Here is a 20,277-nt window from a genome sequence, read left to right on the forward strand (position 1 = left end):
GGGTTTAGGTTGGACATTGGGAAAAGGTTCTTCCCCTGCTGGAACAGCTCCCTAGGGAATGGTCACAGCCTCAAGGCTGACAGAGATCCAGGAGTGTTTGGACAAAGCTCTCTGGGACACGGACTCAAATCTCTGGGTGGGATTTTGGGGTGTCTGGGCAGGGCCAGGGATAGGACTTGATGATCTTCGCGTGTCTCTTCCCACTTAGGAGATTCCATGGTTCTAGAGGTCAGAGAATGCTTGGTTTGGGGATCAGTGGGATTTTCGGGGTTATCCTGAGCCAGAAGTTGGACTTGATGGTCCTCATGGGTCCCTTCCAATTCCAGAGTTTCCATGATCCTGTGATCCTCATAGGTCCCTTCCACCTCTGGAATTGATTCCATGTTTCCAGAGGCCAGGGACAGCTCTAAGTGGGATTGTTGGGGTGTCCTGCACAGGGGTTGCACTCTGTGATCCTCGTGGGCCCTTTCCAGCTGAGGATATTCCAGGATTCTGTGATCCCTGCTGCCAGCTGTGGTGGCAGAGGAGTTCTCTGGGACATGGAACTTTCCCAGCTGCAGGAACTTCCTCCAGCCACTCCACGCTTTTATCCGAGGGGCTGCAGGGCTGGAGCCCTTTTCTCTCTGGTCAAATACACAGGTGGCTGAAGTTCGAGGAGGACGTGGAGGATGGGGGTGAGCGCTGGAGCAAACCCTACGTGGCCACGCTGTCCCTGCACAGCCTCTTTGAGCTGCGCAGCTGCATCATCAACGGCACCGTGCTGCTGGACGTGAGCGCCACCAGCGTCGAGGACATCGCCGGTACTGGGGGGAAATCCTGACTGGGGCTTGGGGCTCCCAGCTGGCCTGGTGGGGTTCTGTCTTGGTTTGGAAAGACAGGAGTCTGCTAAGGAAGGCAGGAGCCTCTCTGGAATGGAAAATATAAACCCCCTCCCTCTGAATTGCTATAAAATTTGAAATTAAGGGGCTCTCAGGCAACAAATAAGGGAGCAGGAAATAACAGTTTTTAATAGCAAAGAAGATAAAAGGATAAAATAATGCAGTAAACCAAAACAACACTGACAGAGTCAGAACTCAACCTGACACCCTGTGGGTCAGGGTGTTGGCAGCAGTCCCATTGGAAATGTGGCTCAGCCCTCCTGCAGTGTCAGGGGTGGTTCTGCTGGAGCAGGGATCCTGTAGGAAAGGATGGAGTCTTCCTCTGGGGAATCCAGTGGAGAAGCTGCGCTGGTGTTCCAGAATCTCCAGATTATATCTGGGTGGGAATGTTTGGCTCCTCCCTCTGGGCTCACATCTCCCAATGGGATGCTGTAGTTCTTATCAGACAGGCAGTGACATTCAATAGCTGTTCTCAGCAGGTGTCCCCTCCTGAGAGAGGAGTGGGTGCGGAAGAGATGAGGAAAAACTGCCCACTTGACAAAAGACAACAGCCACACAGATGGTGATAGAACACATCTTGCCTTGCAATCTGGGACGAGTTCCTAGAATGGGAGTGGGCTCCAGGTGTGCAGCTCTTGCTGGCAGTGTGGGGTCCTTTGGAAAGTGATTTTTGGGTTAGAGAGAGACTGGATCAAAGTTCTGCAGCAAAAAAAGAGAATATTTTGCAGTAAAAGGGAGAATATTCTGTAGTAAAAAAAGAGATCATTCTGCAGGAAAAGGGAGAATATTCTGCAGTAAAAGGAGAATATTCTGCCTTTTACTGCAGTACTTTACTTTACTTTACTTTTTCCTTTACTTTTCTCAGTAAAAAGGAGAAGTGTTCTGCAGCAAAAAGAAGACTATTCTGCAGTAAAAGGCGAATATTCTGGAGCAAAAAAGAGAATATTCTGCAGTAAAATGAGAGTATTCTGCAGCAAAAATGAGAATATTCTGCAGTAAAAGGGAGAATGTTCTGCAGCAAAAAAGGAGGACATCCTGCACATTTTGAGTATTCCAGAACCTGGCTGTTTGTCTCTCCCTAGGAGCTGACCCTTGTTCAATAATTACTCACTCCAAGCCATTTCCTCGCATTACTCTGATTCCATTTTCCCTCCACACACCAGGGTTCAGGGCTTTAGGGGCAGAGTGGCTCAGGCCGGGCAGGTCCATGCTCTGACCTGGTGTCCCTGTCCCCCCAGACCTGATCCTGGCCCAGCAGGAGCCGTCGCCGGAGTTCGACGAGCGCACGCGGGCCAAGGTCCGGGAGGTGCTGCTGAAGAAGCACCACCACCAGAACGAGAGGAAGAGGAACAACCTTCTGCCCATCGTGCGCTCCTTCGCTGATGTCAGCAAGAAACAGGACTTGCACCTGCTGGAGAAGCCAGGTGAGGTTCTGCGGGGTTTGGGGCTGCGTGAGGTTCTGCATGGTTTGAACCAGGTGAGGTTCTGTGTGGTTTGGGGCCAGGTGAATTTCTGTGGGGTTTGGAGACAGGTGAGGTCCTGCAGGTATGGAACCAAGTGAGGTTCTGTGGGGCTTGGAACTAGGTGAGGTTCTGCATGGTTCGGAGGAAGCTGATGTTCTGTGTGGCTTGGAGCCAGGTGAGGTTCTGTGGGGTTTGGAACCACCAGGTGAAGTCCTCCAGGACTTGAGGTCAGATGAGGTTTTTGCCAGGTTTTAGCACCAGCTGGAGGTTTCTGCCAAGCTTTACCACCAGGTGAAGGTTTCTCCAGGGATTTGACACCAGGTGAGGTGTTCTCCAGGCTTTGGCACCACATGGGGGTTTCTGGGTGACTTTGCCCCCATTAGACTTGTTTTGGCAAATAACAAACACCCCAACTCCTCCTTTTCGTCCCTTTCTGAGTGTTTTTCTCTTCCCTCACAGCCCAAACCCTCACCCCTCACCCTTCTCCCACCACTGCAGAAGCTAAAAATGGGGTGACCCCTGAGACCAGTGCCATGGACCTGAGCAAGGTGAGACCCCTGCACCTCTCCCACTCCTCCAGGGGGGTGAGAGGGACCTTGGGGGACCCCTGAGGGTTTCATTTTTGGGGGATTCCCTGAGAATGGCTGATCCTGCCCAGGCGGAGCTGCACTTCATGAAGAAGATCCCCAGCGGAGCAGAGGCGTCCAACGTGCTGGTGGGAGAGCTGGATTTCCTCCACCAGCCCCTCGTGGCCTTTGTCCGCCTGACCCCGGCCGTGCTCCTGTCGGGAATGACAGAAGTTCCCATCCCAACAAGGTCAGAAGGAGAAGCACAAATTTTTATTTAAAAAAACCCCAAACCCACCTGAAATCACCCCACAATTTGGGGCCCAAGGGAACAAGTGGGAGCTGCATGTTTCTCCCATGCCGCTCCTCACCTTCCCTCCATGCTGGATTTTTGAAACCTATGAACTAATTTCAATGAAATTGGCCCCAAAATGAGATTTGTGATTGGTTTTGGTGAACAATTCAATCCATTGAGGAGGTGGGGAACCAATGTGTTTCCTCTTGAGGGCCCAGGGGTTTCCCTGGGTGCTCTTGGAGTGAAGCCACATTCCCTTCTCTCAGTTTGGTTTTCCTTGTCCAGGTTCCTGTTTGTTCTGCTGGGGCCAGGAGGAAAAGCCCATCAGTACCACGAGATCGGCAGGTCCATGGCCACCACCATGACGGATGAGGTGGGATCAGATAAGGGGGATCTCGGGGTCACTTCTGGGGTTCTTCACTATTGTCTGTCCCTGGAGCAGTGAGGAAGAGGATTTGCTGTCCCAGCCCTTCCTTCACACCCCAAACAAGGCAGATTTACATCACCCCAAATCCCGGGGGCTGAAATCCCCTCTGGGTGCATCCCACATCCCATCCTTCCCTAGGGGGTGCCCAGGACATTGTCCCCAGTGGTGGCATTGCCCAGGCCAGAACTTCACAGAATCACAGAATCAATCACACAATCACAGAATAATGAGGTTGGAAGAGACCTCTAAGATCATCAAGTCCAACCTATGCCCAAACACCTCAACTAGACCAGAGCACCAAGTGCCATGTCCAGTCTTTCTTTAAACACGTGTCAGCACAGAAAGTCTAAAATCCTCAGCACCCAGAGCTCCGACATCTGCTCTTTGTGCCAACCCAATCTCAGCCCCCACTTCTCCCTCCAGCTCCATCCCAAGCCCCATCCCTGCCTTTCTGCCTGCTGGATTTTGGCAGGAAAGTGATTTTACACACTTCTAATCAACCGCCCACCCGTAATCTCAGGGCTACCAACCAAGTTTGGAAGCCTTCTCCACGGCCTCAGGTCAAAATGCAGCACTCTCCTGGCACACAGGGTGTCACAGAATCACAGAATCAATCACAGAATCACAGAATTATGAGGTTGGAAGAGACCTCTAAGATCATCAAGTCCAACCTATGCCCTAACACCTCAACTAGACCATAGCACCAAGTGCCATGTCCAGTCTTTTTTAAGCACATCCAGAGATGGTGATTGTACCACCTCCCTGGGAATAGCATTCCAGTGCTTTATTATTCTTTTGGTGAAAAAATTTTTCCTAATATCCAACCTGTACCTTCCCTGATGTAGCTTGAGACTGTGTCCTCTGGTTCTGTCAGTGCTGCCTGGTGGAAGAGACCAACCCCACCTGTCTCCAACCTCCCTTCAGGAAAGTGTAGAGAGCAATAAGTTCACCTCTAAGAGAGCCATAAGGTCACCTCTAAGAGACCCATAAGGTCACTGCTAAGAGGGCAATAAGGTCACCTCTAAGTCACCCCTAACTTCTCCCCTCTGAGCCAACACCTCCAGTGTGGCCATGAGGAGCTGGGCTGAAATCCCACCCAGGATTCATCCTGCACCTCATCCTCCCCACACCCAGGGCTGGCACCATCCCAGGGTGGCACTGCCAGGGTGGGAGAACTTCTCCTCAAAGCCATGAGGGACGGTGACCTCATGGAGGAGATGATTACAAGCACCACAATGCTCAGATTCTTCCTGCTGGGGGAACATTTCCAGCTGCCATTTCCAGCTGGAGATTTGGGGAAGATGATCCTGCCATAGCCAAAGGGGAGCTGCCCAGGTGAGGACACCTGGGGTGGGTTCTGCTCTCACTGGGGGTCTCCTCTGGGCAGGTTTTCCACGATGTTGCCTACAAAGCCAAGGACCGGGCTGACCTCGTGGCTGGCATTGATGAGTTCCTGGATCAGGTCACGGTGTTGCCTCCGGGAGAGTGGGACCCATCCATCCGGATCGAGCCCCCCAAAAACGTCCCCTCCCAGGTGGGTGCTGCAAGGGGGACAGGCAGCGCAACACCCCAAATTCTGCTAAACTTGGGATTCCCAGTTTGGCACAACCACACCCAGGCCAGGAGCACAGCAAGCTGGTGGTTAATGAAATACCTGAAAAATGCCAGTTTAGAGCTGAATTCCGTGCTCGCAGGAAAAGAGGAAGATGCCGGGAGCTCTGGATGAGAGTTCTTCCCACAGCAAACCAGAGAAACACAGCGGTCCTGAACTGGAGCGGACTGGGAGGTGGGAGCTCTCCTGGTTTGGGCCCTTCTTCTGTTTTTCCCCCTGAGCAGGCACCTCCCCTTCCAGCAGCTTCTGGGGTTACCTGGTTCAGTGAAAGGGCCCCACGATGTCCCCACGTTGCTGGGCAGGGGGGACATCTGGGGAGGTGGGAGATCTGGGCAAGAGGGACACCTGGGCAATGAGGAGGTCTGGGCAGGTGGGAGACCTGGGCAGGGAGGAGATCTGGGAAGGTGGGAGATCTGGGCAGGGGGCACACCTGGACATGTGGGAGGAGGTCTGGGAAAATGGGAGATCTGGGCAGGGGGAGATTTGAACAGTGAGGAGGTCTAGGAAGGTGGGAGATCTGGGCAAGAGGGACACCTGGGCAGTAAGGAGATCTGGGAAGGTGGGAGATCTGGGCAGGTGGGAGATCTGGGTAGGGGGGGACACCTGGGCAGGGAGGAGGAGGTTTGGGAAGGTGGGAGAGCTGGACAGGGAGGAGAGCTGGCAGGAGGGAGATCTGGGAAGGTGGGACATCTGGGCAGGGAGGAGACCTGGGCAGGGGGGACACCTAGGCAGGTGGCCCAGCCCCAGCATCAGCACACCAGGGTTTCCTGGCTTTGGGGCAGGGGCAAACACCTCCAGGTGAGGGCATTTTCTGCCCAAAGGAAACCAAAGGTGCTCTCCAAGAGAACAGCCTGGTGTTCCCTCCCTCCCTGCAGGCTCTTTGGGGGTCTGGTCCTGGACGTGAAGCGCAAGGCGCCGTGGTTCTGGAGCGACTTCAGGGACGGTCTGAGCCTGCAGTGCCTGGCGTCCTTCCTGTTCCTTTACTGTGCCTGCATGTCCCCCGTCATCACCTTCGGGGGCCTGCTGGGGGAGGCCACCCACGGCCACATTGTGAGCTCCTCTCTCTGTAGGGAGCGTGGGGAGGGGGAGACGCCCCAAAAGGACCCCCCTGGACTGGTGGGGAGTGTCCCTGCTCGTGGGGAGCGTTTGGAGCCCAAACCAGCCCCTGCCAACCCAACCTGCTGGTCCCTTCCAACCCAACCCGCTTCATAACCTTGGAAATCTCTTCGCTGCTGTGAATCTCCTTTGGGTTTTTGGTTTTTTTTATCCCTAATGATTGATTTGCTCCCTGCTCCCTCTCTTCCCTGCCAGAGTGCCATGGAGTCACTGCTGGGAGCATCCATGACGGGCGTGGTTTATTCTCTCTTTGCTGGCCAACCCCTCACCATCCTCGGCAGCACTGGACCCGTCCTGGTCTTTGAGAAGATTCTCTACAAATTCTGCAAGTGAGATGTTTGTCTTCAGTTCTGGGGGAAAGATTTTTTTTTTTTTTTGGGCAGGGAGGAGATGTTTTTCTAATTTTCTCCATGGGAATTGTCAGATTTGTCTGCTGGGTCACAGAGGTCTTCTGCTGCTGCTGTTGCACAGGAAGGGTGAGAATCCTTGAGCTTGGGGGCCATTTGGGGTTTTTGGCTTGGGGTAATTTGGGATTTTAGGGTTGTAAAGAAGCAGTTGGAGGAGGAGGAACCAGAGGCTCTGGATGGTTGCCCAAGAAAGCTGAAACAGATCACTCTGGTTTGGGAATGATGGAGGGTTTGTTTTCCACTGAGTACAAAATTCTAAACCTGGTTTTTGCTGGAAGAAGAAATAGATTTTGCCCAAATCTCCATGTAGTTCAAATGGAATACTTTGAATTTTGCTGATTTTATTGAGCAAGTGGGAGCTTTTCCTAGGATATAGCTCTTTTCTATGATGGTCCTTTCATCTTGGTGACTTTGGTGTGGGATGAACCCCCCTCACCAGAATTAAACTTCTCGTTCACCCCCAAGCTGACTGTGGGTGACCAGGGCAAACCCAACTGGTTTTGGTGTCGTGGCTCTGGGGAAAATGGGAGAACCTTCCACAACCTCAATCAGCCTTCAAGACATTAAGAACACATCAATTCATGCTAATTAAACACTTGGCTTCTCCACCCACTGTGACGGTGTTCACAGGGGTTTTTGGATGAGGGAAGAGATGAGAATGTTGACTCCATGTTTCAGAAGGCTAGATTTATTATTTTATGATATATATTACATTAAAACTATACTAAAGGAATAGAAGAAAAAGTTTCATTAGAAGGCTTAGCTACGAATAGAATCAGAAAGAATGATAACAAAGGTTTGTGGCTCAGGCCCTGTGTCTGAGCCAGCTGGGCTGTGATTGGCCATTAATTACAAACAATCACATGAGACCAATCACAGATCCACCTGTTGCAATCCACATCAGCAGATAACCATTGTTTACATTTTGTTCCTGAGGCCTCTCAGCTTCTCAGGAGGAAAAAATCCTAAGGAAAGGGTTTTCCATAAAAGATGTCTGCGACAACCCACATCCTGCAACCTCAAGGACATGGAAACCTCACTTACCACCTGCAACATCCACACCCTCTCCCATTGCTCCTAATTTTCTCTGGAGGAAGGCTCGGCTCTGAGGCCCACGCTGGCCTTTCCCCCAGGAGGTTTTGTGCTTTTCCAGGGACTACACGCTCTCCTACCTGTCCCTGCGGACGTGCATCGGGCTCTGGACCGCGTTCTTCTGCGTGGTGCTGGTGGCCACGGACGCCAGCTCCCTGGTGTGCTACATCACCCGCTTCACCGAGGAGGCCTTCGCCTCCCTCATCTGCATCATCTTCATCTACGAGGCCCTGGAGAAGCTGAGCCACCTGCGGGAGACCTTCCCCGTGCACATGCACAGCAAGCTGGACCTCCTCACTATCTATTAGTGGGTGTTCTCCTCCTCACCCTCCCTCAGGTGCCTCTGGGTCTGTCCCAGTGCTGTTCCCTCAGCCCTGTCCTGGTTTCCCCCCTCCAGCTGTAAGTGCGAGCCCCCAGCTCATCCCAGCAACGAGACCCTGCGGATCTGGCGGAGCAAGGGGGTCAACGTGTCGGGAATCACCTGGGGAAACCTCACAGTGACCGTAAGTGCCCTGGGCCACCACTGCCTCAGGGAGGCCAGGTGCCAAAGCCACCTTCTTCAGGGCTGTGCTCTGAGAAGTCCCTGCTTAAATATCATGGGTACTTTTAGCCTGCTTGCTCCTGGGAAGGAGAGTCCAGGGGTGCCGAGCCTACCTGGTCCAACTCACCTGGTCCAGCCCCCCTGGTCCAGCCCATCTGATCCAGCTCACCTGATCCACTCCACCTGATCCAGTCCATCTGGTCCAGACCCCCTGATCCAGCCCCTCTGGTCCAGCCCACCTGATCCAGCCCCCCTGATCCAGCCCCCCTGATCCAGCCCACCTGGTCCAGCTCACTTTGTCCCCAACCTCAGGGACAAGAACTGTCCCCCTCAGCTTTGTGGGATCTGGATCAAGGTTAAGGGGGTGCTTTGATTTCTGGAACATTTGAAGGACTGAAGTTCCTGCCTGGAGGCAGTGATTGGCTCCCTTAATTGGTTCCTAATGACTCCAGGCCCTGCTGTCTGTAGGGTCTCACATAAATTTGCATGTCTGAGCAGCCCCACAGGGATTGTTCCTGCAAGCAGAGCCCAGGTGTGGGATGGGGGCTCTCTGAGACATCTGCAGCCCCTTTTGGCCTTGTTCTGAGAGCTCTGACTGCAAAGGGACAATTTGTCTCTTTTTCCATCCCATGGTTGTCCCAGACCTCCTTCCCTGGTCCCTCTTTATCCACAAATTTCCATCTTTTCCTCCTCCTCCAGTATTTTCCTCAGCCATGGTGGAGCAGAGGATGTGCCATGGGTCTATGGTGTCCCACCACATCCTGCCTGTGCTCCCCTCTGTGTAATTCCAGCTCCACGTGTCACTTGTTCAGCTGCTGCTGCCCATATTTGCATTATATAAATATAGAAATATTTAAATATTTAAATACATAAACCTCTACATGTTTATATCACACATTGTGTTTAATACTATTTATATATTTTATATATCTCTAGTTATTTCTCTTTGAAATATTTATATTTATAAATACATATATATGTAGTATATTATATAGTATATAATATGTAATATATAATATATAATATATAGTATATAGTATATAATATTTATAAATATTTATATTTATATGTAAATAGTAACACATTTATATTATTATATTATAATATAATAATATTGATATTGTATATCTCTATTTATTTATATATAAGTATGTACATATTTACATCATGCTGATACATTTATAATATATTCATATATTCATATTTATAACTCCTATGGCAGCTGCAGGGTCACAGATCTTGCACCAAGACCCTTCACCCCCCTGTTATCCTGGTTTTCCTCTGTGTCCTGATGCTCTGTTTCTCCAGGAATGTCGCTCCTTGCATGGGGAGTTCCACGGACCTGCCTGTGGACACAACGGCCCCTACGCACCCAACGTCCTCTTCTGGTGCTGCATCCTCTTCTTCTCCACCTTTGTCCTGTCAAGTTTGTTGAAGAAGTTTAAAACCAGCCGTTACTTCCCAACCAGAGTAGGTAGAAGGTGGTGGCTGGGGGCAGATTCCATGCTCCTTTCCCAAAATGCCATTCCTGGAGCACTGAAGGATTGGCCACCGCTCAGCCAGGCAGGGAAACGCTGACCTTGGGTGTCCCTGCCTTGTTTCCATGAGTGCGGAGAGGTTGTGGCATTCCCCACCTGCCTCACAACCTGTTCCAGAGTGATGGTTTTTGGCTCAGGCAGTGGGAAATCTGCTCTTCCAAATTTATTTATTTCTCTTCCCCTTCTGAGCATCATTTTCTGGAGTGGCATTCGAATGAGGAGTTGCCATGGAAAAACAGGAATGAATGATGCCTCAGTGCCTTATCCCCATTTTACCCACAAGCGTGGCACCTTCCTCATTTTTGGTATTTTTGTTAACGTCTGAATTAAAATTTGAATTTTCCCCCTAATTTAACTCTTTCTACTGTCCCACACCAGATCCCCAGATCTCCAATGTGGCAGCACCATCCACCCAGGGGAGTTGGCTGCATGTCCTTGGAATGGAGGGATTTTAGGGATTAACAATCCCAGCTCTGTGGGTGTCCCCAGGTTTCCCACCTCGTGTCCTGGCCCCTCTCAGCCCCTGTTTCTCGCCCCAGGTCCGAGCCACAGTGAGTGACTTTGCTGTGTTCCTCACCATTGTCATCATGGTGCTCATCGACCTCGGGATCGGGATCCCGTCCCCCAAGCTCCACGTCCCCCACGTGTTCAAGGTAACGGGGTTGGGGATTGGTGGAGAAGGCTTTCGGCACCTCAGGTGCCACCAGGTGATGTCAGGGCAGGGCTGGAGGAGGTGCTGGTGGTGGAACCATCTCCTCTTCGACATGCAAGAGCATCGATCTCCCTGGAAATCAGGATACAGCCCCAAAACCAGACATTTGACAGGAGAACCAGTAGGGCAGGGCTGGGCTGGAGGAGCTGCTGGTGGTCTAAGCATCTCCTCTGCCACATCCAAGTCATCAATTCCTTCCTGTCTTTTGGGAAGCCAGCCCCAAATCCAGGGGAGAGGGGACTCTGGGACAGATGACACTGGCACTGAGAAGCCCCCTGGGAGAGGGTGACATGAAGGGAAATGGGAAATGCTTGGACACAGGGATGGAGGGGAACAGAGGCCAGGGAAGGGTTTCGGCTGGGAGCTGATCTCACCCTCTGTTGCAGCCCACCAGGGATGACCGTGGGTGGCTCATCAACCCCATTGGGCCCAACCCGTGGTGGACAGTGTTGGCCGCGCTCATCCCGGCCCTGCTCTGCACCATCCTCATCTTCATGGACCAGCAGATCACGGCCGTCATCGTGAACAGGAAGGAGCACAGGCTCAAGGTGAGGGGCTGCAGGGGGTCACCCCCTGCCCACCCTGCTCAGGCTGTGGGGCTGGGACAAGCTCCTGTCCCAGACGCTTTGGGAAGGTTTGGGATAACACCAGGCTGTGTGCCAGGAGCTCTCCTGGACACAGGGAGGGGATGGCAACTTTTGGGAACAGCAAGGGAATATTGGAGTGTAGAAGGGTGGTGTTTTTTCAAATGTTAGTGGCAGCTGGGTAAGGGATCTCAAATAGCTCCAGGGATCACTCAGAGCCATGTCCTGCCTGCAAGTGGTGGGAATTTCATTATGAATGCAAAAATAATCAATTTTAAAATTATTTCTGAGAAGCAGAGATGGTACAAACCCTCCAGACCCACTTTATCTGATCCTGCCCGACTTTTATGCAAGACATCAAATCCACGTTTTTTCCCAGTTCTTATTTCAAACCTTATTTAAATTTTCCAGAAGTTGACTTGTGCTTGAGCAGGCTTTGAGCCCCACCCATGGTGTTGCCCTTGTCCCTGAGGGATGCTCCTGTTCCACTTTTGCTCCCCAGAAAGGCTGCGGGTACCACCTGGACCTGTTCATGGTGGCCGTGATGCTGGGGGTGTGCTCGGTGATGGGGCTGCCCTGGTTCGTGGCCGCCACTGTCCTGTCCATCACCCACGTCAACAGCCTCAAGGTGGAGTCTGACTGCTCCGCGCCGGGCGAGCAGCCCAAGTTCCTGGGCATCCGGGAGCAGAGGGTCACTGGCCTGATGATCTTCGTGCTCATGGGCTGCTCCGTTTTCTTCACATCTGTGCTCAAGGTGAGAGCGGGATGGAAACCCCCTGGTGACCCACAGGAGTTTGGGGGGAGATGTGAAATTAGGGCCTCTCTCCCTCAGGTGATGCCAAGGGCAGGATGGGAACCAGCCTTGGTGACTTCCCAGCCCTTCAGACCTGGCTTGGGGCGCTCAAGCCAAGCAAACAGGATGAATCCCTTAATTTGGGATTGTCCTCCACACCCTCTGTAGTGAGAGGGATCCTGGCTGGATCCCACCAAAGCTGGTCCATCCCTGCCCTTCCCAGCTGGACTGGAGAGAAAATAGACCAAACGTTCATGGCTTGAGATAAGGACAGGGACAGATCCCTCATCAGTCATGATCATGGGAAAAACCATTGGAATTAAGGATATTAATTGAGTTTATTACTGACAAAGTCACAGCAGGATAATGAGAATTAAAACCAAACCTTAAAAACTTCCTTCCTTCCCCATTGGTCCCTCCCAGGGGACAGAGTTCTCCAGGAACTTCTCCAGGTTCTCCTCCAACCCGAGTCCATCCCGTGGCAGACAGCTCTCCCCAAACTGCTCCAACAGGTCCCTCCTGGAGCCAGCTGGAGCTGGCTCTGCCAGACATGAAAGAAACTTCCAGCAGCTTCTCACGGAATCCATCCCTGCTCCCCAAACATGGCCATGCAAACTCTACCCATCCACCCCAGCTTTGGGTTAGAATTTAGCACTTTCAGTTCACTCCCCCAAGAGCCTCGAGAGAGCCATTCCCAGGAGCTGAACCCTCAGAGTTCCCCCCACAGGCTTCCCTGACCCTTCTTTTCACCAAACAATCCCAGCTCCAGGTTCACAGGAGACACAACCCAGGCTCAAAGGAGACACAACCCAGGCTAAAAGCAGACACAATCCCAACTCCATGCTCAAGGCAAACACACAATCCCATCTCCAGGCTCAAAGCAGGCACAGTCCCACTTCCAGGCTCAAAGGAGACCCATTTCCACCTCCAGGCTCAAAGGAGACACAATCCCAGCTCCAGGCTCAAAGCAGACCCAGTCACAAAAATAATAAATTTTAAAATTATTTCTGAGTATTATTTCCCAGATCCAGGCTCAAAGGGGACACAACCCAGGCTCAAAGGAGACCCATTCCCAACTCCAGGTTGAAACCAGCCCCATTTCTACCTCCAGGCTTAAAATAGACACTGTCCTACTTCCAGGCTCAGAGGAGACCCAATCCCATCTCCAGGCCTCAAACCAGACCCAGTCCCACCTTCAGGCTCAAAGCAGACACAGTCCTACCTCTAGGCTCAAAGGAGATGTCACTTCCATGCATTCCCACAAGAGTTTTTTCGAGATCATTTTTACCCCCCACAGGAGGTCTCAGATAGATGAAATGTGCTCCTGATGGGTGAAATCCCCTCTTTGTCTCCAGCCTCTCTGGAAAAGAGGATTATTCTGATGGAATGAGTCAAAAGATCAGCCTGACCCAGAGAACAAAACCTGTGCTGGATAAAATTCAGCATGGGAAAGTTGGGAATCTCCAGGCAGCACCTGAGAAAGGAGTGATGGGAGAGAGTGGCAATGCTGCAAATGAAATTGGAGCCATTAATTGTTGCATTTTTCCCCAGTTTATCCCGATGCCAGTCCTTTATGGGGTCTTTCTGTACATGGGGGTCTCGTCACTCCGAGGAATCCAGGTACGGCTGCTCCAGGGAATTTCCTCTCCTGAAGGCCTTGGGGTGGGAAAAACGTCTCTGAGCACAGGAAATTCAAATGGTTTTTGTCAGGGATGGTGGGTACAGGCTCAGGAAGTTTTTACGGCTGGGAGGGCCAGTTCAGTACTGGGAGGACCCAGTTCAGCACTGGGAGAAGCCAGTTCAGCGCTGGGAGAGGCCCAGTTGAGCACTGAGACAACCCAGTTCAGCACTGGGAGAGTCCAGTTCAGTACTGGGAGGATCCAGTTCAGCACTGGGAGGAACCAGTTTGGCACTGGGAGGGGCAATTCAGTACTGGGAGGACCGAGTTCAGCATTGGGAGGGCCCAGTTCAGTGCTAGGAGAACCCAGTTCAGTACTGGGAGAGCCCAATTCAGCACTGGGAGGGCCCAGTTCAGTGCTGAGAGAGTCCAGTTCAGCCCTGGGGGAGGCAGTTCAGCATTGGGATTGCCCAGTTCAGTACTGGGAGAGCCCAGTTCAGTACTGGGAGGGCCCAATTCAGTGCTGGGAGAGCCCAGTTCAGTACTGGGAGCACCCAGTTCAGCACTGGGAAGGCCCAATTCAGTGCTGGAAAGGCCCAGTTCAGCACTGGGACAAACCAGTTCAGCACTGGGAGAGTCCAGTTCAGTACCGGGAGGATCCAGTTCAGCACTGGAAGGAACCAGTTCAGCACTGGGAGGAACCAATTTGGCACTGGGAGGGACAGTTCAGTGCTGGGAGGACCCAGTTCAGCACTGGAGGGGCAATTCAGTACTGGGAGGACCGAGTTCAGCATTGGGAGGGCCCAGTTCGACACTGGGAGGACCCAGTTCAGTGCTGACAGAGTACAGTTCAGCACTGGGAGGAACCAGTTCAGCCCTCTCTGTTTCAGGTGTTAGGACAGGTTGGTGTTTGGTGATGGGAAAATAGCAGAATTCATGTGAAGAGAAGGAAATTCTACTGGTGGGAATCCTTGCTGGGGATTCCCTGGGCCAAGAGATGCTGACCAGAGAAAGCCCTGGAATAACTCGGAATTTGGTGGGCAAAGCCAGGTGGATTTTGGATGGAGCGAAGGGACAGCAGGTGCTGGTCCCAGGAGGAACAGAAGGGGATCCCAGATTTCTCCTTGCTCCCAAAATCTCCACATCCCAGCAGCTGCAGGAGCTGTGGCAGTGTGTTAGTATAACTTATTTGAGCTAGGTCTAATGAGCTCTAGGGGGCTTAAAACACACTTAAGATAGCTTAGCTACTTTTGGAGGCATAAAAATCAGCAGGATGGCTTCTGTTACAGTGTTGGAAACAAAAAAGTTTAATAAAAGGCAAAATAACAAACAGAAAAACTGAGCTAAGTGTTAGACATTCTTGCTCTTAGTAAAAACACTTTACAAAAGCAGTTAGTTTCTTTGTTCACGTCTTTTTCTAGTTAATTGTTTAGGCGAGACTTTTTAGCTCTTGTCTAATTAGCTATCCTTGAGTTTGAAGTGAAGTGTCTTAAGTCTTATGAAGTGTCTTTTCACTTAATTAAAGAGAGAAACTTCTAAGCTTCTGTCTTAGTTTGGAAAGCCAGGTGCCTTCTAAGGAAGGCAGGAGCCTCCCCTGAAATGGAGAATGTAAACCCTCCCCACCCCTCTAAATTGCTATAAATTTTAAATTAAGGGGCTCTAAGACAACACATATGGGAGCAGGAAATAACAGTTTTTTAATAGGGAAGAAAATTAAAGGATAAAATAAACAATGCAGTAACCTAAAACAACACTGACAGAGTCAGAACTCAACCTGACACCCTGTGGGTCAGGGTGTTGGCAGCAGTCCCATTGGAATTGTGGCTCAGCCCTCCTGCAGTGTCAGGGGTGGTTCTGCTGGAGCAGGGATCCTGTGGAAAGGTGCAGTCTTCCTCTGAAGATCCAGGGGAAGAAGAGGCAGCTGCTGCTCCTCTGGGAAATCCAGTGGAGAAGCCGTGCTGGTGTCTCAAAAACCTCCAGATTATATCTGGGTAAGAATGCTTGGCTCCTCCCTCTGGGCTCACATCTCCCAATGGGATGCTGTAGTTCTTATCAGCCAGGCAGTGACATTCAATAGCTGTTCTCAGCAGGTGTCCCCTCCCGAGGGAGGAGGGATTGCGGAAGAGATAAGGAAAAACTGCCCACTTGACAAAAGACAACTGCCATACAGATGGCAAATAGAATAAATACATCTTGCCTTGCAGTCTGGGACAGCTTGTTTCTTTTTCAAGAGACAAAAGACAGTTTTATCACTCCTCCAGCAGTGCTCTCTTTTCCCTGCAGTTCTTTGACCGCCTGAAGCTGTTCTGGATGCCGGCCAAGCACCAGCCCGACTTCATCTACCTGCGCCATGTGCCCCTGCGCAAGGTGCACCTGTTCACGCTCATCCAGCTGCTCTGCCTCGTGCTGCTCTGGGCCATCAAAGCTTCCCGCGCTGCCATCATCTTCCCCATGATGGTGAGGGACGGCGTTTGCGGTGTTCCAGTTTCCTCAGTGTTCCCAGTCTTCCCAGTATCCCAGTGTTCCTGGTGTTCCTGGTTTTCCCAGTGGTCCCGGTGTTCCCAGTGTTATCAGTGCTCCCAGTGTTCAAAGTGTTCCCAGTATCCCCGGTGTTTCCACTATCCCAGTGTTCCCAGTGTTCCCAGTGCTCCCGGTGTTCCCAGTATTTCTGGTGTTCCCAGTATTCCAGGTCTTCCCAGTGTTCCCGGTATTCCCAGTATTCTCAGTATCCCAGTGTTACCAGTATTCCCATAATGCCCAGTGTTCCCAGTATTCCCATTATTCCTGGTGCTCCCAGTGTTCCCAATGTCCCCAATGTTCCCAGTATTCCCAGTATCCCAGCGTTCCTGATGTTCCTGGTCTTCCCAGTGTTCCCAATGCTCCCAGTGTTCCCAGTGTTCCTGGTGTTCCCAGTATTCCCATTATTCCCAGTGCTCCAAGTGTTCCTGATGTTCCCAGTGTTCCCAGTGTTCCTGGTGTTCCCAGTATTCGAGGTATCCCCGGTCTTCCCAGTGTTCACATATTCCCAGTGTTCCCGGTGTTCCTAGTATTCCCAGTATTCCCAGTGTTCCTAGTGTTCCCAGTATCCCTGGTGTTCCCAGTATTCCTGGTGCTGCTGGTGTCCCTCACTGCCCCTGGTGCTCCCTGCTCTGGAAGGATGGAAGCACCATCTCTGGCCTCACCCATCTCCCCTTTCCTTCCTGAAGGTTTTGGCTCTTGTTTTTGTCCGGAAAGTGATGGATTTGTGCTTCTCCAAGCGGGAGCTCAGCTTCCTGGATGACCTCATGCCAGAAAGCAAGAAGAAGAAGTTGGACGATGCCAAAAATAAAGCCAAAGAAGAGGAGGTAACGCCAGGAGCTGGGAATCTCCTTGTGGTATTTTCAGGGTCCCCTGTAACTGGGAGGAATTAATGAATCTGACTCCATGCTCTTAGAAAGCTAATTTATTGTTTTATGATCTATATTATATAAAAGAATGCTATAGTAAGACTACACTCAAGAATAGAGAAAGGATACAGACAGAAGGCTAAAAGATACTAAAGAAAAACTCATGACTCTTTCCAGAGTCCCGACACAGCTGGCTGTGATTGGCCAATAAGTCAAAACAATTCACATGAAATCAACAAAACAATCACCTGTTGGTAAACAATGTCCAAACCACATTCCAAAGCAGCAAAACGCAGGAGAAGCAAATGAGATAATATTGTCTTCCTCTTTCTCTGAGTCTTCTCAGCTTCCCAGGAGAAGAATCCCGGGCAAGGGGATTTTTCTAGAAAATATGATGGTGACATTTCCTCTGGGCTGTGAGATTCCCTGTTCCTGTCACAGCTCATCCTTAGATCATGGAATTGTAGGGCCATGGAATGGGTTGGGTGGACATTAAAGCCCAGCCAGTGCCACCCCTGCCCTGGTCAGGGACATCTCCCACTATCCCAGGGTGCTTCAGGCTCGTCCAGCCTGGCCTTGGGCCCTGCCAGGCTGGGGAAGGGATGGGGAATCCACAGCTCCTCTGGGCAGCAGCTGTTGGGAACATCAGAACTGAGTAAAACGGATCTCACAGCCTGGATCCCACATCCTGAACATTTTCCCTAAATTCTGAGAGTTTCACACTGGAACAGAGACATTGTTATAATTTTTAAATGAGCCTTAAAATAAAAATAATTATATATTTCTGTGAAGGTTTGCTGCCAGCAGTGTCACTAACCCCAAACACACACACAGGTCTTTACCTGCTGCTAAAGGTGCTGTGGGTCAGAGGAGAGGGCAGCCTGCCAGGTTTTTACTGGAATTTCATTTTTTCTCTCTTGGATCAAGGAGAGAGAACTTGACTTGTCTCTTTTCAGGAGTCCCAGAAAATGATGGAAGCAGCTGCTGCGAATTCTGTTCAGCTGAAGCTGGGCAAGACCAGCAGGGTGGACACCCCAAAGCCCAGCAGTGACAGGTAAAGACCCCCCAGGTCAGGACCCCTGGCAGAATCAGTGGGAAGTGTCTGGCTCAGGTTTCTCCACTTGCAGATTTATCCCAAATCATCTTAGTGGGAAAATCCCAATTTACTGGAAATTTAGGAGGTCACAGAGCTCTGACCCCACAATGGCTGCATAATTCCTGTTTTATCCCAAAACTACATCACCAGTGGTTTCCTGGGATCTGCTCCCATCTGAGAGGTCACAGGGGGAAACACAAAACACCAGCTGTGGGTCTGCAGCTCCGGGCCTTGATTCCCAAAATTCCTTATCTAGCCAAACCATCCCCACCAGCTGAGCTCTGGTTGTCCAGGCCCTCCTGTTCCTCTGGCCACTCCCAGTGCTCCTGGTGGGATCAGACCCATCCTCTTGGAAAACCATCTGGAACATTCCTTGCAGGGCTGATCCTTCCGAGATCAACATTTCGGATGAAATGTCCAAGACCACGGTGTGGAAGGCTCTGACCATGAACACAGAAACGCTCTGAAGCCAGGAGGAAGGAGGTAAAGGCTCAGCTGTGAACTTGTGGGGACAGCACAGAACGCTCCTGGGGACAGGCAGCAGGACCATGGCCACCAGCTCCTCTCTGCAGGGAAGTGTGGGAGCTGCACCTGGAATCCTGGGATCAGACTGGGATCCTACACCCTGAGAGGCTTTGAGGGGCTGGGGGCATCTCCAGAGCTGGGAGTGGAGCTGGAGAAGGGCTGGAGCAGCAGGAGGAGAGTCTGGAGAGCTCCTGAGGGAGCTGGGAAAGAACCTCAGCCTGGAGAAAAGGGCTCAGGGGGGACCTTGTGGGTCCGCACAACTCCCTGAGAGGAGGGGACAGCCGGGGGGATTCAGGATCTGCTCCCAGGGAACAGGGACAGAAGGAGAGGGAACCGCCTCAGGTTGACCAGGGAAGGTTCAGGTTGGATACTGGGGAAAACTCCTTCATGGAAAGGTTGTCCAAGCCCTGACACAGCTGCCTGGGGCAGGGTGGAGCCAACATCCCTGGAAGAGTTACAAAAACTTGGATGTGGCACCTGGGGACACGGCTGGTGATGAACATGGCTCCCAGGGGACAGGGACAGGAGGAGAGGGAACAGCCCCAGGTTGACCAGGGAAGGTTCAGGTTGGATACTGGGGAAGATTCCTTCATGGAAAGGTTGTCCATGACACAGCTGCATGGGGCAGGGGTGGAGCCATCATCCCTGGAAGAGTTCCAAAAATGTGGATGTGGCACCTGGGGACATGGCCAGAGGTGAACATGGCTCCCAACAGAAGGAGAGGGAATGGCCTCAGATTAACCAGGGAAGGTTCAGGTTGGATACTGGGGAAGATTCCTTCATGGAAAGGTTGTCCATGACACAGCTGCATGGGGCAGGGGTGGAGCCATCATCCCTGGAAGAGTTCCAAAAACTTGGATGTGGCACTTGGGAACATGGCCAGGGGTGAACATGGTGGTCAATGGTTGGATTTTATGATCTCAAGCACCTTTTCCAACCTGAACAATTCCCTGGATCTCTGATTCTGTGTCTCCCACTTATGACACCCTCCCTCTTTCCCCTTTTTCCCCCATGCCCACGTCCAGGCGCCTCGACGCCGCCGTCGAGGAGCAGGAGTGTGACTCAGGGATGTGCCAAGGCAGACACGGAGGAGCGGCTCATTTCCCAGCCGAGGGGTCCCACAAAGCCATGCAGAGTTTCCCGTTCCCCCCGGGCTGCTGCGTCCCGGGGGTCCGTGTTGTCCAGCCTCGTGTGTCCTCGTGTGCGTGTGTTGTGCAGTGGTGGAGGCTCCGCTACCGCTTCCCATCAGTTCTATTTTTTTAATCTCGAATTCTTCGTCTCCTTTTTCTTTTTTTTCCAAATATAAACACTGAATGTACAAAACCATTCCCTGCTCAATCTGGCGCCTTCTCCTCCTTTCGGGCTGGTTTGGGATCCTCCTTTGGATAACTTCTGTCTCTTACTGGTACAAGAGGGGATGCTCTCCATGGTGGGACAGTGTTGGGAGCGTCTCAGAAATTGGAACAAACCACTCCTGAGCACTCAGGATAGCACAAAGGAAAAGCTCCCTGTGCTCCATTTTTCAGTCTTTTTTGAGGGTTCTTTTTGGGCTCTGCCACCAGCTTGAGAGTGGTAAAATCCAGAAATGTCCCTTTTTAGTCAGCTCCAAAATGACCATAAGGGAAGCT

The 20,277-nt window shown here is 51.6% G+C and overlaps 1 protein-coding gene across 1 annotated transcript in view; it reads left to right on the plus strand.

Annotated features, from left to right (window-relative positions):
* The window catches only part of SLC4A8 (solute carrier family 4 member 8), a 30,502-nt gene extending 10,556 nt beyond the window's left edge, over positions 1-19,946 (plus strand). Inside the window, exons 5-25 of the mRNA XM_059491174.1 lie at positions 640-800; positions 2,117-2,302; positions 2,801-2,889; positions 3,000-3,157; positions 3,488-3,575; positions 5,017-5,163; positions 5,324-5,415; positions 6,117-6,291; positions 6,553-6,686; positions 7,918-8,163; positions 8,254-8,359; positions 9,706-9,867; positions 10,475-10,588; positions 11,034-11,195; positions 11,734-11,985; positions 13,576-13,644; positions 15,926-16,099; positions 16,849-16,986; positions 17,985-18,082; positions 18,504-18,607; positions 19,675-19,946. Of these exons, the coding sequence (XP_059347157.1) occupies positions 640-800; positions 2,117-2,302; positions 2,801-2,889; positions 3,000-3,157; positions 3,488-3,575; positions 5,017-5,163; positions 5,324-5,415; positions 6,117-6,291; positions 6,553-6,686; positions 7,918-8,163; positions 8,254-8,359; positions 9,706-9,867; positions 10,475-10,588; positions 11,034-11,195; positions 11,734-11,985; positions 13,576-13,644; positions 15,926-16,099; positions 16,849-16,986; positions 17,985-18,082; positions 18,504-18,591 (2,839 nt within the window). The 3' untranslated portion in view covers positions 18,592-18,607; positions 19,675-19,946. The remainder of the gene's footprint in view (positions 1-639; positions 801-2,116; positions 2,303-2,800; positions 2,890-2,999; positions 3,158-3,487; positions 3,576-5,016; positions 5,164-5,323; positions 5,416-6,116; positions 6,292-6,552; positions 6,687-7,917; positions 8,164-8,253; positions 8,360-9,705; positions 9,868-10,474; positions 10,589-11,033; positions 11,196-11,733; positions 11,986-13,575; positions 13,645-15,925; positions 16,100-16,848; positions 16,987-17,984; positions 18,083-18,503; positions 18,608-19,674) is intronic.
* The last annotated feature ends 331 nt before the right edge of the window (positions 19,947-20,277 follow it).

This window comes from Ammospiza nelsoni, chromosome 32, assembly GCF_027579445.1.
Source record: "Ammospiza nelsoni isolate bAmmNel1 chromosome 32, bAmmNel1.pri, whole genome shotgun sequence".
Taxonomy (NCBI): domain Eukaryota; kingdom Metazoa; phylum Chordata; class Aves; order Passeriformes; family Passerellidae; genus Ammospiza; species Ammospiza nelsoni.